The 18,159-nt window shown below is 45.6% G+C and overlaps 1 protein-coding gene across 5 annotated transcripts in view; it reads left to right on the top strand.

Moving 5' to 3' along the window:
* The window catches only part of LOC135916576 (calcium-binding mitochondrial carrier protein SCaMC-2-B-like), a 94,886-nt gene that overhangs the window by 66,032 nt on the left and 10,695 nt on the right, over nt 1–18,159 (top strand). For all 5 annotated transcript variants that reach the window (XR_011509267.1, XM_065450013.1, XM_065450015.1 and 2 more), the window contains exon 9: nt 2,941–3,088. Coding sequence is in view for 4 of the 5 variants with exons in the window: in XM_065450013.1 (XP_065306085.1) it covers nt 2,941–3,088 (148 nt within the window). In the remaining variant the exon portion in view is untranslated. The remainder of the gene's footprint in view (nt 1–2,940; nt 3,089–18,159) is intronic.

Genomic DNA, 18,159 nt, shown 5'->3' with positions numbered 1-18,159 from the left:
CAAATTTGAACTGCATGCGACGGTGACATTCAGTAGGCGGAACATTCTGGGCACGCGTCGCTCTGCCATAGCCTTCCCAGTGCTAGTCATTGAAGGAGTGGAAGCACTGCATAGGGCACATTTGATTGCCAATAACTCCACTGCTGCTGACCACACTGAGGTACTTTTTGCCGCAAAGTATTTCTGAAAGGTGCTATTTCAACTTCAAATGCATTTCTAAACTCTGATAAAAAAATGATTCAGGGCCCCTTTAAAAAATCACCGATAACAGCACTTAAGGTAGCCTAGGTCTCGTGTGCCCCTTCCCCCCCCCCCCCAAAAAAAAAGGCCCACAAAATTTAAATACCATGTAACACTGCGTCCACATGTCATGGGTTATAGCTCTCTCCAGCTTAAAACTTGTCAAATACGGCCGCACTCTTTCCTCAGTGCATTGGCACCTTTTGGCCTGCATCTTTAGTCCTTATCGAAGGAGCTGGCTTTAAAATTGCCTAAGATGCTCAGTGTACTAAGTTACAAAGTTTCCACTTCAGGCTGTCGTATCGACGTGTTTTCACATAGTATTTCTTTAATTTGGTGGTCTTTTCGGTTTTTCTTTCTTTGGAAAAATGGGCCACACAAGAGCTAAATTGCTTTAAATGCTGTCATCAGTCATTTCTCAACATGCTACACAACTTTTCAGCTACAACTTGCATTGATGCAAGTTGTAGACACAACTCTCAACTACACAACTTGCATCGATGCCTAATCAATTAGGGAATATAATTAGGAGTTAGCTAATCAAATTTATAATTATTTTAATTCTTGGTGACATTTTGTTGGGATAGCCAGTAAATTATTTCGCTGTTGAAGGGTGCCTAATACTGACTGTAGCTGTAAAGGCACAGTAGTCATGTGGCCCAGCCTAGAGAGTAACATTTGTTTTTCACTGTGCACCAACACGATACTTCACATTTCAGAACATGGTGACTGCTGGCACGCAGTAGGACAGGGCATTGTCACTTCTGCTGGTTGACATTATACATCTTGACATAATAGTCTCAAAACTCCAGTTCATCAAAATTATGAGAGACATTCGGGTTTCAGTTCGGTCCTACAGTGGTATAATGTTTAGGCATTGCATAATCAATATTGTCTGTTTCATGTAACTAGAACCAAACTTTAAAATAGAGTGATACACATTAGATGTATGAGGCCAACGGCATGCTGTTCATAGTCATCTTGAGTTACTGAGACTACTTTTGAAATGTAATTAGATTGCTAATTAGTTACGTTTAGTTATGCTACATTTTAAGTGTTCGTTTTAGGGCATAAGTTGTATCTGAAATGTTGTCAAGCATGCTCAGAAACAGCTGATAAGTTGTTTCTATGTTGCCTTTTACATTGCTTCTTTTTTTCTGGGCTTTGAAGAAAACCTGCAAACAAATTGAAAAAAGAATGGTGCCACTGTGTAAATCTGCTTCTGCTTTGCAGCGATCTCAGTGGTGTTTCAAAAGAACAAAAACCAGTGTGTTTGCATGGACATGATGGATCTTGATATTCACAGCGAAAATGCTGACGGACATAGGACGCCATGGGCGATCACTTTTTCTTTTGCAATTTGCATGTGGCCTTCGTTGTTTCAAAATTCGATTAAGAGGGCTGAAATCCAGACGCGCAAACACACATTGACGACTTCTTCCCCCTTTGCTTGCTTTTTTGAAAGCTCAGGAAAAAAAAAGAACTATGTAAAAGATGACTTCTGGAAACAACTTTATTAAGAGTTAATGAGCCTGCTCTACAACTTTTTAAATAAATCTTATACCCTAACATGGATATTTAAAACTTGGCATAATTAAAGTTAAATAAATAGCTAATTGCACTTCAAAAAATAGTTTGAGTAATGCAAGACTATAAACAATATGTTGTTGGTCTTATTCATGTAAGATATACCACTCTATTTTTTAAGTTTGGTTCTAGTTAAGTGAAATGCCCATTACAATCAGTAAAACAAATTTGTGAGCCTGATCCTATTCAACATGCCTTGGTTACTGTACAAAGAAAAATAAAATGAATTGTTGAGTTTGTGTGGAAGTGTGAAGCTTGTTAATTTCGTGGCACTTCTAGATATTACCTTTTCATTATTTTAGCTCATTCCAGTGCAACAATAATTGTTGGATTATCTAGGTAAATTTGGTATCACATGGTTTTGGAAAGGGTCATGCGTTAGTGACTGGCTTGCCAAATCTGTAAATGCTTGTTGTACATGAGTGAACATCATTTCGACTATTACAGAGTTACAAAGCTGTTGGAATTTTTCTTCCTTGTTATCAAGAAATTTTATGTATGTCTGGATTTGAATGTTTCATTATAACGAGCAAGTATCAAAGCTTGTACGTCCTTTTGCTGTTGACATAAATCCTGATGGTGAGCTGGTTGTAACAAAAAAAGACACGGAACTTTCTTAGATTTTGTGCACAATATTGTTTTATATACCTATGCTTAGAATACAAATGCGGCTGCTTATACTAATTAATAAGTGCTTTATTTCAAATAAGGAAAGCCAGAGCTTTGCTTTATTTGTCACTTTGCACAGCAGGGTAATTGAACTGCATAGCTTGAGGAAATCTGTCATCAGATGAAACATTTGCCTATTTTTCTACTCACATGATGCTGCCTCGTTGACTTTGTGCTGTGTGTTTAGTAGACTAATTCGCTATTTTTGCAGAAGCAAAATTTGAGAGAAGTAGTCTTCCTCAACAGTCGTTACGATGATAGGAGCACTCTAAAGTACATACATACTGTTGTTTTCTATAAGCCCCTGCTTTACTCTCTGAGAATATGTTGATAGTTTTAAATGTAAGGAAATTTTTTGAGCAGCCGTATTTTTTAAGCTATCAATACCTTAATTTATTTATATTTCTCTAAATTTTTGAAATACATTCCTTGATTTTACCTCAGACACTCAAGAAGCTGTACCTACGCCGGCATGACCTGACGGATGATCCTGGCATCCTTGTGCTTCTAGGCTGTGGCACTGTGAGCAGCTCCTGTGGGCAAATTGCCAGCTATCCATTGGCCCTTGTAAGGACCAGGTTGCAAGCACAAGGTAGGCATAGCTATGCACAAAAGCCCAAAAGCACCTAGTCATTGTAAATTACTCGATGCTGGTTTTACCATGGACTTCAATGCAGCCTTGTAATCATGTTAGTCACTTTGAACAGTTGTAACAGCTTCCTTATTCTTATATCCCACACCCAGGCTTGCTGTTTTAAACATATGCAGCTGTGACATGGTGGCTGCGGCATTCTGCTGAGCATGAGGTTGTGAGTTCAATTCCATACCATGGAGGCAACCTCCAGCATGGGTGGAATGTAAAAATGCTCAAGTATGTGGATTTAGGTTACGGGGTCTTTGGGTCTCACAGGAGTACCGACCACCACGGGCTCGAGCTGAGCGAGCCACAAGGCCACATCAGCTGTCGCCTCTAGCCCGCCACTGCATGCGAGCTCAGGCCACAAGGGCTACCGAGCGATACACGCAAGAATACGGTATTGCCCTGAGTTAACAGAAACTGGTTATTATTTCCTTTGTTGTTCTCCTTGCGGTTAATTGCGTTTGCTCCTTGTAAGCATCCGAGAGGCAAATGCTATTGACCTTTCTCTTTCATCAGACATTTTGTGAAAATTCACAACTCCCAGACCATATGCTGACGAGTCACAAATGAGTCCCAGAGACTTCTTTACATCGTAAAATATGAGAATTTCACTCGCGAAAGTCATATCCTTTGTGGTTTCAAATGCCTGCTTCCATGCTTTAGTCCAACGCCACTTCTGTTCTTTCTTCAATGGTTCGTGCAGCAGCTCAGCTACCGTGGCTAAGTCTCAAAAGAACTTCTATTTAACTAAATTCTATTTAACTCCTTCATCTTTACATCAAGGGAGTTGTGCTCCATGTCACACGGTCTCCCTTGTGCCAAGGAATTGAATGGAGATTTCGGCGAAGGGAGTTCAGCAATGACCATAAGAGCTGGATGAAGTACTCTCGTTCCCAGATAGCTACAGCTGCGAAGAAAACCATGCTAATAAAAGTCGTAACTGGCTCACTTACAAATTTTAGCGTTACCGTCTACACTCGTTACAACGAACCCGCGTGCAACAGACTTTCGGATATAACAGACTATATTTCAGCCTTAGTTTGTTTTACCTATTTTATTAATGCAACGAAGTTCGCTTTTAATCCACCATGCTACAACGGACTATCGGCTACAGCGCACGAAATTAGCGACAATTTTTTTCAAACTCGGGCGTATAATACGTAGTACTTTTGCCATGTCGACATGGGCCAACGACTGAGTTGCGAGGGTCGGCTGACGATCACAGCTCAGCATCGCGTGCGCGAGGAAGGAAGGAAGGAAGGAAGGAAGGAAGGAAGGAAGGAAGGAAGGAAGGAAGGAAGGAAGGAAGGAAGGAAGGAAGGAAAGAAGGAAGGAAGGAAGGGGCGGGGCGGGACGGGACGGGGCGGGGCAAGGCGGGGGGCGGGGCGGGGCGGGGCGGGGCGGGCGGGCGGAAATGCATTGTTTTTTTTCATGCGCGAGGCACGGGGAAGGGTCCTACTCCAGTGGCTTCTGCGTACGGCGCGGGCGCCAACAGTGTGTTGAAAGTTATCTACGATGTGAACGACGTGCGCGCCCGCACGGGCCTCATCTTCAAAGTGATCTGCGATGTGAACAAAGTGCGCCCAGTGCCATTAGCATCGTATGCACTGTGCTTTCGACATTTAGTTCACGCTGAAGCGAGAGACAGCACGAAGGTCAATTTGCTCGCTGCTGCTGCCGCACTTATCTTTCTTAATTTGCTATCGCAATCGATGCTATACTTTCGGGCAAAACTGCAACATTTTTGTTTGTTTTTTACTTTGGACCTTTGTCACTGACTCTTTGCAATAAAGTTGATAGACATGGCGACCAAAATTTCGGAAGTGAGGTGTTTCGAATATTATGGACTTCGAATAAAATGGACGTTTTTTTTTTTGTTGGATTATCATGGTCCGTTGTAACGAGAGTCTACTGTATTATATTGTTTTGCTTTGGTTTATATACCACATAATTGGAGTTCTTAATTTGTTTTTAAGGACATAGCAACTGTACCCTCTACACCAATGCTTTGCCATGCCGCATGCGGAAATGTCGTTCCTCCATTTAGTTTCTTTATCCACTTTGTCACTCATCTGGAAGCAGTTGAGCTCACCTCAAATGCGTGAACATTCACGACTACATAGCACAGAATCACAACTCGAAGCGCACCAGTAGAAAAATGTGACCCACACTGTCTATGCACAAATATGGTGGCTAGAAGGGGGCAATGTAACGGGTAGCATATCTTCCCGATGCGACTAGGGGCGCTGAAGCACGCTGGTGTGCAAGGACAAGCCGCGGCGCAGCCTTTGCCAGTATAACGCCAACGAGGTGTGCTGAGCAAGCGTAGGCGTGTGGAACATGTTGGCCACGCTTGTTTGCACATCGGTCATGATCAATGGGAAGCGTTGCACATTTGCCAATGTAATTATGTCGAGGTGCGTAGTGTGTGATATTATGCTGTTCATGTGTTATGTATTAGATAATGCGGCATGCCCCAAAGCGTCGAAAGCACAAACGTGTTTTGTACTAGGGTGCAGAAGCAGGTACAGAATGTGCAAAGCCGAGGGGCCTCCCTATTCAGACCTCCTAAAGATGCAGCTCTGCGTGAATTGTGATTGCGACTCGCAAAACATCAAACGTGCTGACAAGGAGTTGACAACAGTGTGTGTTCTTTGTGAACGGCACTTCAAATTGAAGCACATAGCAAGGGCCTTTCCGCATGTGATAAACGGGCAAGTAGTCACTAGAGAAGCAGCTCGATGCAATGCAGACAGCATCTTCATGCAAAAATTTGACAGGGGAGGCGCATTCTACCCTGGAGATGAGTTAGCCACGCTCATTAAAGCACTAGAGCATGCATTTACATTATTTTTTTCAACAGAGGAGCTTTATGCGTTCAGTGTGCATGATTTTATGCAGTTCTTGAGCAGCTTAACACTCCGCCAAGTGGGACATGAGCTCCATGACAAAGAGCTCACTACAAAAATGATACACTCTGTGGTGTTAACTAGGCTGCACTTTTTCATATTGAACAAGAACAAGGCTCTTCAAATAGAGTGCCAGAAACAATTGAAGTTAAGGAGAGTGAAGTCGAGCCTACTGCTAAGCTCGGTCTGATGTGTGCATGTTGAATACTGTACTACGTAATAAATTGTTTCCTCTCGTCTTGTGGACCTGTACAACAAAAGCAGTGATGAAAAATATTGTGTGCATGTTGAGGTTCGCCAAAGTGCCCACATATGTGCGCCCACAAAACCCACATATTCAGGTTCGTACTTGCAAACAAATATACAGCCTTAGAACAGAGAGATGAAGATGACATAGGGGTAATGAATGAAACCGTAAGTAGGCTGGCTTCAGAGGCATCAGTTGAAGTGGGAAGTAAGGTACCAAGGCAACCAGTAGGCAAGCTCTCTCAAGTAACAAAGGACCTAATAAAGAAACGACAAATAATGAAAGTGTCCAACTCAAGAGATAAGATTGAATTCGCAGAACTGTAAAAGTCATCAACAATTTTTATCACAATAAAAGTAGGAGACACGGTACAACGTTGTGTCAGACACAATCACACCCGCCGCACGCCATATCAGACGCCGAATCGTACTGTGTGTCTCCTACTTCACGGCAGCAAGCTCAAGCTCAGGGTGTGATCATTATGCGAGAACAAGAAAAAACACATCCTTGATTGGAAAGGGGGGGGCTGCATTCATTTCACAAGTGCATTCATTTTGGGAGTAAATGCAGTAACGAAATTTCACTGCTACCACGAAGGAATACTGAGGCAATAAATTGAAGCTGCTGTGGGCACAGGTGGTCAAATGGTTGAATTACATGGGGTTGCTTGCGAACACGCCTCTAAAATCAAGTGCTGCACTACAGAGAGCTGCTGCCAAAGTGGAACAGCCTTTGGTAAACATGAGTAGCGGTACTAGTACCAAACGCAAGGCCCTCTTGCCGTCACATTCTGTATAAAGTTCAAGTGCACATGAGCAAACAGCTCTTCCCATCTAGCCCGGCTGCACGCCCTGTCTTGGAGGTAACGCGCTGTCTTCTCATATGTCTTGTGCTGGAGATTGTATAATCTCTATTTTCGGAGTCGCATTGAAGTGAGAACCAGACAGAACATTCGCTTCCCTCTGCCTGCGCTCTTCGTCACTCCAGCGTTTTGGTAGCAAGTGTTTGCGGTCATAAAGAAATCTGTTCTGTTACCTGTATGCATACCACCAGGCTTGTTAATTTAATTAGTAAGCAAATGTTTATTACAATTTATACGGCCAGTGAAGCGATGAACCTGCTTTAGTTGTCTAATCCTTTGCTATTGTTACCAATGATTTGCCCTTTCAAGCGACATTGTGACATCTTTACATTTAGAACCAATACTTCTAACATTGTAGAACGTCTGCCAAAATTTCTAACACCATACCAGATCTTGCTTAATTTCTTGGACATGACATATGCGTGCTGTCACGAGTTTACAGCAAATATGGCCGCAGTCAACAACAGGTTGTCACTTGTCACCTCGATTTCATGCAATTTAAAGCTTTCTTTGCGGCATCCGATGGGTTTTGATGCTGCATTGTGGACGAACTGTGTGGAGATCGGTCCACTGATAGCGTTGACTCAAGTGCGGGCAACTATATCAGTCATGGATGCAAAATATTCGTTTGCTTCGCTTCCTGTCGCTTATGTGAAGATATTGTTACGGAAGGATGAAAGAAGAGAAAGGAAGAAGATCGTGGGACACTGGCTGCTGCGTGTTGTTGGTGGTCAGCCATCTTAACTACTCTTGCTCATTTTGTATATATATTGTAAATACACACTTTCTATACTCCCAACATCCCCGTAACATATTGGTGGGAGGTGCTGGATACCACAGCTAGAAACTGAGCTCCGCTGTGGACGTCACATCACCATCCCCACCATGAATGACGGTGAGCACGCGGGATCAATGTCGCTGCCGCCTACAAGGTCACAGTCGCCAGCTACGTCGATGTCCCCTTCGGTTGTGGTTGTGCAATCCAAGGATCCTGGAACTTTTTGCAGGACCGATGGCGCCGACGTTGAAGAGTGGGTGGCCATGTACGAACGTGTGAGTGGAATCAACAGATGGTACCCTACACTTATGCTAGCTAACCTGTTGTTCTACCTAAGAAGCACGGCAAAGGTGTGGTACGAAAACCACGGAGAGGAGCTAACCAGCTGGGACAGAGAAGTTGACAGAGTTTTTTGGCAAACAAGCCGGCCGTAAAATTGCCGCAAAGCAGGAACTGGCCTCCTGTGCCGAATCCTCCACGGAGTCCTATGTCTCGTACATCCAGGACGTACTGGCACTTTGTCGTAAAGCCGATCACGACATGACAGAAGCTGAGAAGGTCGGGCATGTGCTTGACGGCGTTGCTGACGACGCATTTAATCTGCTCATATGCAAACACTGCTCTAGAGTTGATGCTACAGTCGAACCTCGATATATCGAACAGCGCGGTGATCGCAAAATAGTTCGATATAGCCAGAATTCGATATATAAAATCACATAGAAAACGCGTCAAAAACTAGCACAAATCAATCAATGAACCAATCGTGGCGCAATAGATACTCACATGAAGCTTCAAACAAAGTATTTATTTCGTTCGCTGAAAGTACTGAAGCAGCGTAGCCTGCTTCATATTGGAAACCGCATGCTTGACCACGGCGTCCCCAACATAGTCCAAACGGTCCACAAGAGACGGTCCAGTGCCTTCTATTGCGCCGCAGTAGCGGCGTACAACGACCAAAGCAGCTACAGCCTCAGTTGCAGTCGGGAGCGGGGCAACATCAGCGCTTGCTGGATCAGCCTCGGCAGCGTCTTTGTTTGGCCGCTCAGCAGTCACTTCTGCCGCGATCTCACGTCTGTTAACTCCGCCACTGTTCCGGTGCTGTCATCACCGCCAACGAAATCCTCAATGCACATGCTGTGTGGCTCAGCACTGACAAAGCGCTCCAACTGGCTCCACGGCTGCCTCGATCACGCGCGCACGGCGGGGCCGCAGGCGCGTGCTCCCCTCGAGACCGGCCGTGGCTGGCTCCAAGCCGCCGCGTGTGTACGCCGCTACGTTCAAATGGCGCCCTCAGCGCAACCGATGTGGGAGCTGTCGTACGCAGCAGTCTGGAACGCCCATCGCGCCGCCGCCATCTTCGAGAGTGTTACGGGAAAGCTCGCCTCCTGTCAACAGAGCGCACTTGGTCTGGGGCGGCGGAGTTCGATATATCCATTTTACATCCAGCCCCGTTCGAAATAAAAAATTAAAAATGCATGCGATTTTTTACGTGATATAGAAAATGTTCGATATACGCAATAATTCGATATATCTGTGTTCGATATATCGATGTTTGTATAATTAAAGAATGCCAACAATTTGAGCAGCCCAAAAGCCGACGCGTCTTGCAACCATTCGTCAGACTTCCCAATATGTAGTGCCACAACTTCGACGTGTGAAGATCAACCCGCACAGCAGCATGCATCACCATCAGAGGACGTCGTGCGAAGCGTTCGACATGAACTGGATGCGATGGCGCACTCAGCTTTCTGTTCACGTAGCCCTGATGCTACCACTTTTTCAGTTCCCCTCGTACAAGCCATCGTTCGGCGGGAACTTGAAAACGTTGGTTTACATTCTGCCTGTGCTGTCGCCAATCCCAGAGCTAACAAACACCCTTCTACTATTTTCGCTCCACCCCGACACTTCTCTCTGCGTTATCGCAACCCGACTGAGTGGAAAACTGCGGACGACCAGCCGATATGTTTCACCTGTCGCCGCATTGGTCATGTTGCCTGATACTGTCGCAACTCATGGCCCTCAACACCTCACACGTCGACCAACCTGGGCCGTTTTGATGGAAATGCCCGCAATGTTTCGCCCGCCGCCGAGTCTAACAGTGCCCACAACTCTGCCACGAACACATGGTACAGTCGCTCACCATCACCGCGTGGACACCAGTCTCGTTCACCGCAAACGCATCGCCCATCTTCCTGTCGGCGTCCCTATCGGGTATCGCATGCTGAACGTTGAGTCATCCAATCAGAAGTGGACAAAATGCTCCGCAAAGGGGTCATCGAGCCATCAGCCAGCCCTGTCGCTCTTGTGAAAAAGAAAGATGGTACCTGGCGTTTTTGCGTTGATTATCACCCTTTAAACAAAATCATGCGCGAAGACGTTTACCCACTACCACGCATTGATGACATCTTGGACTGCTTGCACAGAGCTAAATACTTCTCGTCCATTGATCTCCGATCCAGCTACTGGCAGATTTCAGTTGGTGAAATGGACCGCGAGAAGATGGCTTTCATCACACCGGATGGCTTATATCAGTTCAAAGTCATGCCCTTTGGCCTATGCAATGCTCCTGCGACATATGAAATATGATGGACTCTCTTCTGCGAGGTTACAAATGGACCACCTGTCTCTGTTACCTTGAAGATATTATTGTTTTTTCTCCCACGTTTGGCAGCCACCTTACCCGACTCACTGCCATTCTTGCAGTCTTCCGAAAAGCCAACCTCCAACTGAACTCCATGAAGTGTCAATTCGCGCGCCGTCAGATTACCATGTTGGGACACCTCGTTGACGCATCCGGTGACCAACCAGATCCGGAAAAAGTGTTCGCACCGTACGCAGTTTCCCCGTGCCACGTTCTGCTTCTGACGTGTGCTGCTTCATGGGCCTGTGTTCTTACTTTCGCCATTTCGTCAAAAACGTTGCCGACGTTCCTCGGCCTTTGACAGATCTTCTAAAGAGGAACACGCCGTTCTCATGGGGCCCAGCGCAGGCTCACATGTTCGCCGCCACTCTCATTGAGTTTGTGACCACCCCTCCGATACTTGCTCATTTTGATCCATCTGCACCAACCAAAGTCCACACTGATGCAAGCGCCCACATGGCACGTCAAGTCGCTGATCTCGCTTATTAGCCTCGCAGCATCTGCAAAAAGAGCGTTACGACCGGTGCCATCGCGATGTTCAGTTCACCCCAGGTGCTTGGGTGCTGCTTTGGTCACCATGTCGTCGGGTTGGCCTCTCCCAGAAGCTTCTCTTTCGCTATACAGTGCCTTATGAAGTTCTATGTCAAGTTAACGAAGTCAATTACGAGATCGTGCTATTACATTTTCATCCATCCTCAAGTCCGCCACCTGTTGACGTCATGCACGTTTTGCGACTGAAGCCATACTTCGCTCGCAGTTCTTCGCCTACCATGTGCTGAGGTGGCGCTTCACCACCCGGGGGTCCTGTTACGAAAGGATGAACGAAGAGAGAGAGGAAGAAGATCACGAGACACTGGCTGCTGCATGTTGTTACTAGTCAGCCATTTTTAACCCCATTGACTCTGCTTGTACATACCTTGTATATACAGTGTTATATCCCCAACATCCCCGTAACAATATCATTGAAAATATCTGGAGCAACATGAAGCTTGCTCTGGGCCCACTGGCAGCTCCGTGCCCTCTCAGCGGACGCGCTGTGGGCTATTGTCCAAGATGAGTGCGAGTGGCTTAGATCAAACACCAATATTTTTCGATCCCTATACAGCTCCCTGCTGAACAGAATGCTAGCTGTAATTGGTGCTGGAGGTGAACTTACCCGCTACTCAACCTAGGGAACTTTCAGAAGCGCACCCTACACACAAAAGTTAGACTTCGCACGAGTAAAGCATCAGTGGCCTCAGCAACAATACAATTTTTCTTGCTAGTTGGCAGCTTTCCTTGTGTTTGTTTATGCTTGTTGCCTATGCTTTGCGCAACATTCCGTTTGTCCAAAGAAAGACCTGTGGCAGCGGAAAACCTTCAGAGGAGACCTCCAGAATGATTGACCCATTATAAGGCATTTCAGCACTACGATTAAGTTCCTGTGACTGAGGGAATGTGGTCCCGACCAAATACATCGATGTTCAGCCCGCCTAATGATGCAAGCAATGACTTGCATATAAACAAACACTTGCATTGTGGATTGAACGCATTCTGATTTTTTTGTTCACATTTACGGCATGTGTTGTCGATTTCCATGAGTTTTTTGGTCACAATCGAAGTCACATCAACCGATTCGCGAGCACCTCGAGCAAGATTGAGCATGTGACCACTCTGACCAAGAAAAGCGAGCTAGATGTCATATCAGGGCACATGGTATGGGCAGCTGCTGCTGTAAAATATCACATGCAGAAAATATCACACGCAGAAAATATGGCTTTGGTTCATAAACCCTCATTATTTTCAGAGTGCAGTCAAGTCCTGAGAATGCCTCGCTGTTGTGGCGCAGTGGTTAGGGTGCTCGGCTATACCGAGCCGGGATACCCAAGTTCCACACCAGCAGCAGGCGACGAATTCCAATGGAGGCAAAATGCGAATACGCCTGTGTGGTGCGCGATGTCACGGCACATTAAAGTGCACCAGGTGATCGAAATATTCCGGAACCCCTCAACAGCGTCTTCATAGCCAGAGGGGCTTTGCGGCGTTAAACCCCATAAACCAAAGCAAACCAGTCCTGAAAAGTTTGCCACAATACATGCATTTAACTGGGATCATGGCGCTGAGCAGAGGAACCGCTCAGTTGTCATACGCGGAAACTACACAACACGCCGCAGCGAGTAAAGTGCACTTTCCCGCAGTGCGATTGCGGCGTGCTCGGGCACTACAAGCGTACAGAAAGTTAGGCGTGCTTCACAGCCAAGCAAGCACAGTGCCCTGCCGTGCTTTAGCAGACGACAGGAAGCCCCGACTCGAAGCCTCTGTGCGCCTGTGCCGCTTAGTTTCGATGTGCGGCCGCGCCGTGTGCATTGGCACTCCACAGAGCGCAACCATGCTACACCTTGTTAATACTAAGACTGGGCTAACCTGTACGTTGAGCTCTATGGGAAGATAAACAGGAGTCAGGAAAGACTGCATTATATCTGGCCCTGCACCATAAGCGGTTACATTATGAGTGGGCTGAGCTGTACTTTTATTTTTATGTGTATGTTTCTTGCACAATTATGTGAAAAAAAAATTTACTGTTCCAGTGCTACTCACCTATGTCGCCCACTTCAACAGCAGCATATGGCTCTTGGCTTGCCCATTATAATAATCTATTGACCAATACATTAGTATATTCACTTATACTAGCTTGTGTTCGTGGATAGGTTGACATGCTGTTCTTCTTGGCAATTTGTAAGCCAATGATACTGCAGAAGTTGGGGCACAGATGCTGTACTCGCAGACAACTTTTCTTGGCTACGAAGTGAAAGCTACGGTGGTGGAGCTTCTGCACATGACTGTATTCATACGCCATGTAGTCAGTGCGAACTTGGCACTGGTTTCGATTTCGATTTCTTCGACCCCGCACTTCTTTACTTTAGTGAAGACAAAGCCAAATACCATGGCATGAATCAATCAATGTTTATACATATCCGATATGTGCTGAGCTCTAGCAATGCAGCCTGCGTTGAAGCCCCAAGGTGGCCATATGGCCTCGATGTCGGTTAGGACATGTAAGTACAACCAACGCTGGTGTCGGTAGAGCCATCACAGCGGTCAGTTTGCTTGCTCGTTTTACGTGCCGACGGTTGCACTTTCCAGATGGGTTCATTTGCTTTCTGTGTAGACACTGCAAACACTTGTTTTATGTGCTTCAACAGTCTTCTGTTGCTTAAGTTGATCAACAGTCTCCGGGGAGTTGATTGGCAGAACAGCAAGCAACAAACACTCACTAAAATACGTGGGTGCCATTTTGCCTTTTAGATATGCATAAAACGTGTGACGGTCTCACGTGTGTGAAAACTGCAAATTGCAAACGAAAAATACCATAAAATATCAGTAGCTCACTGGTGAATATGATGTATTGCTTCAAATTAAGTGATATATAAAAAAAATATTGTTCCCTATTTACCATGTAAAAATATGTGAACTAAACTGCCGGACTTCTTCCAGCAGTGGTAGAAGAGGCACGCTTTGATTCCGGAGCCTTCGCTTCATAGCCAAAAACCGTTGCCCACGAGTATAGCAGCGTTCCGGCCGCATCTCCATTACATTGCAGGCGAGCTGCCCACCACAGCTGAATGTACTCTGGTAGTGGCCATGTTGCAGTCACACAGGCAGCTGAGAAATTTTTTTAATTACAGGGTGTCTACCAACCGGGAAAACCGGGGATTTTGAATTGTCTGGAAATACTCGGGGAGAACTCAGAGAATTTGTGCTTCTATCAGGGAAAATTAGTTGTAATTTTATTGAAAAGGAACGAAAGTTGCGGTAATGCTGGCTCGAGTAACAGAGAGGAATCGTAACGAATTGTCTTTGACGCCGTGTTGCCATCTGGAGGAGTTCCCAGTGTACAGTCAACGACCGACTCGAAGAAGGCTATTCTAAAAATGACAAGGACAAGGCTGCAATTCCTCCAAATACCGAGAGAGGAAGAGAAGATTGTCTACCGACTGCAGGCAGGACTTCAACTTTCTAAATGCTCATAGCTTGCAATAACACAAGCAATATGCACAGCAAGTGGAATGTTACTGCCGACTTTCAATGAGAATGTTACAGTGCAAGTGCAGAAGCAAGATAATGTCATTTTAGCCAGCAGCACAGATACTGAGCTTGCCCACAAAGTGCCCTTCAAGATCCAGGAAATTCAACTAGGCAGACTTGTTTACAAGCTTAATGCAAATATAAAAGTCCGAGAAGATGTTGTTAAAGGTGTAGTACATGACCTAAAGCCAGGAATGACTAATGAAGACCTCATGTCCAAAATCACGCCAGAGGGCACATACACGGTCATAGACGCAAGGATGCTTGGAAGGTCAAGCTCGGCCCTGATCTACTTCGAAAGACCGCATGTTCCTTTGAGAATTAAAGTCGGTGGAGCCATACCAAGTTTATACAGTACTGCAAACTGTGTGGTGACATTGAGCACCAGCAAGATATCTGTCCACACCCAAAACAGAGCTTCTGTCATTTTTGTGGTAAAATTGGACAGCCCCTAGACCACGAATGCACACCAGTATGCAAAATATGCCAGCTTCCACATGAAACAGCAGGAAGGGAATGTAAGAAAAAGCTAAAGTCAGCGCCACCACCTTTCAGAGTTAGGCAAAAGCAGGAACAAGCACAAAAAGAAAAGCAGCAAAAATGAGATCTGCGCTCGCATTCAGACTTCCTTGACCCAATAACATCTAGCAGCAGCAGCAGCAGCGCCTTGCTCCCTACTACCCCCTTTCCTCAGCCATCCCGTAGCAGCACGAGATCCAGATCAAGCCAACCTAGGTCCAGGTCAGGCTCAAGATCGTGATCTAGTTCACAAAAGAGAATGTTGTATGCAGATATTGTGACTGGCAAAAGCACAAATAGGGAATTCGAAGAAATGGAGGGAAAACTAAGTTCAAGCCAAGCTAGACAACAAACGTTCATAGGAAAACTCGTCCAACGCTGCAAGGAACAAGATATCATTATCAAGGGTAACAGAGCGAAATCAAGCGACTCCAAAATCTTTACCAAGGAAGAGTTGCAAGTGATGATCAAGACAGAAATCTAGAAAGCAATGGGACTAACTGTCCAGTAAGTCATGCAACAGCTACATCAATACAAAACTCAATAACTGGCACCAATCCAAGCACCATTTCAAGACATCAGCAGCTTCAATACCTACGCTAAGCAGGATTTCGTCACAAGAGCCACACTAGACGATAAGCATTCATGAAAGAAGGTGCAAACTGACATGCATGATGCCAACAGACAGGTCAGAAACACCGACACGGACGACAAATTAGAACAGAATGGGAAGCTGGATAAGGAAAAAGCACCCGCGTCAGCCTTTCAAGATCTGGCAATAGAACTGCAGATCACTTCGAAACAAATGAACAAATCTTCAAGAATTCACAGAACTTGAACAGCCTGAGGTCATTGCCCTCGAAGGATTGTACAGCAAAGACTTCAAAATCCAAGGATACGAGACACATGCTGGCACACACCGCACTGCTTTTCTCACCAAGAAGACTCACACGGTCTACAAGCACGATCCCACGCACATGGAAACTGAGCACACCCTAATTGAAATAATACCGGAAAGGAAGACGCACCAGAGCCTCTTCGTCCTCTGTGTCTACAGCCCGCCCAAAGATCCCCTTTAGTATTTTGATATGCTCCACAGGGAAACCAGACAACTATCGAGAGGCCACAAGATTGTAGTGATGGTTGATTTTAATGCACCACATACGGCTTGGGGATACCATCAAACCACTAAGAAAGAAGCGAATGTGCACGACAGTACAGCAATATCACGTGATGTTGTGGAATGATCCGCATGCGCCCACGAGAATGGACTATAGTGTCTCTCGCGACCCCAACCGCTATCTGACCTTTACTGAGGGTACCAGTCGGGCTAGTGGACGAGACTCGAGGAGGACCTGGGCAGCAATCATCATATTATACACTTTGAAGTACTGCACGGTAAGGAACAGATGCAAACCAAGAAAGCGAAAATCACAGACTGGGTCGGTTTCAGGAAAAGTGACAAAGCCGGTAAAATTGAAGACATTGAAGCTTGGCTCTGCACCGTTGTCAAGGAAGCCAAAAAGCGCACTAAGGAAATTCAATTGACGACGGACACACCAGCAGTTGGCCCACACCTCCCCCACCTATGGGAAGCCTGAAGAGGGCTTCTCAAACGGTGGAAGAAGATGAAACACAACCGGAAACTCAACCAATGCCTCGCCCATATTACTCAATTGGCCGAAGTGTACGCTGAGAAGCTTAGCAAACGAAATTGGAACCAAACGTGTGACTTACTTCAAGGCATGCTGAGTGTGAGAAAGACATGGCACATTCTCAAATTCTCAAGTCGCTTTTACCAACAACGCAAAACAACACACAGCAGACATAACATTACAAAGTTGCTCCACTATTACCAAGATACAGAGCAGCAAGTAGTGGAAGAAATACAAAATAAGCTCATGGGAAGAAAAGCTCCAAGCAAGAGTAATCCAAAGCCATACAAAGGCACACCCAGTCAAGAATTGGACGGACTCTTTTTCCATGCAGAGATCGGGGCAGCACTTGCAAAGCTAACTCAAAACACCTCACTGGGAATGGACAAGGTCACTAAAAAATTCCTCCAAAATCTCAAAAAGGAATCGGTAAACAATCTACTAAACTATATGAACCTGGGAGAGGGGCAAGATCCCAGCAGCATGGAAGCAGGCCGAAATCACTATGATCCCAATGCCCAATAAACTGCTGCAAGTAGGGAATCTACGCCCCATTTCCGTGGCATTGTGTGCAGGAAAGCTGATGGAACGCACGGTGCACGAACGTCTCACTCATCGCCTCAAAGACAATGACCTGATGCCCAAAATAATGTTTGGCTTCAGGCAACATCTTTCCACGCAAGATGTGCTTTTCCAACTCGAAGAAGACCTAATAGACTACCTGGGGAAACATCACACGTACTCCATTCTTGCACTCGATGTCAAGGGTGCTTTTGACAACGTGACACACAAGGCGGTACTCCACAACCTCCAGGCGACCAGCTGTGGTGAGCGATTGTTTCGATACGTACAAAACTTCTTGTCAGACAGAACAGCCACCATTGGGGTCGGCAACCTAAGAACCGAAAACTTTTAAATGCCAAACAAGGAAACGCCTCAAGGGTCGGTAATCTTGCCTTTGCTCTTCAACATCACAATGATACAATTGCCTAAAGAACTAAACAAAATAGAAGGGCTCAGTCACGCCTTTTATGGAGACGATATAACAATATGAACCAAAGCACCATCTACAGGCCAAGGCAGTAAATTGCATCGAACTTTACTTAAACAATGCGAATTACATTGTTCACCCGAAAAATCAGGACTGCTGCTGCTCACAGCGAGAACTCGAGGCAGCCCACCAGCCTATAAGCAACCTGACCTGAGCATAACACTTAACAGAATCTAAATACCACGAGTGGAGTCGTTGCGAATATTTGGCCTTGTCATACATAAAGACGGGTCGGAAGCTGTGACCCTCCCTAAACTTTTAACATTGCTCACCTAAGTGTCGCACCTCATTCAGAG

This window comes from Dermacentor albipictus, chromosome 1, assembly GCF_038994185.2.
Source record: "Dermacentor albipictus isolate Rhodes 1998 colony chromosome 1, USDA_Dalb.pri_finalv2, whole genome shotgun sequence".
NCBI classification, from domain to species: Eukaryota; Metazoa; Arthropoda; class Arachnida; order Ixodida; family Ixodidae; genus Dermacentor; species Dermacentor albipictus.
This window is presented reverse-complemented; position numbering and strand designations above follow the sequence as displayed.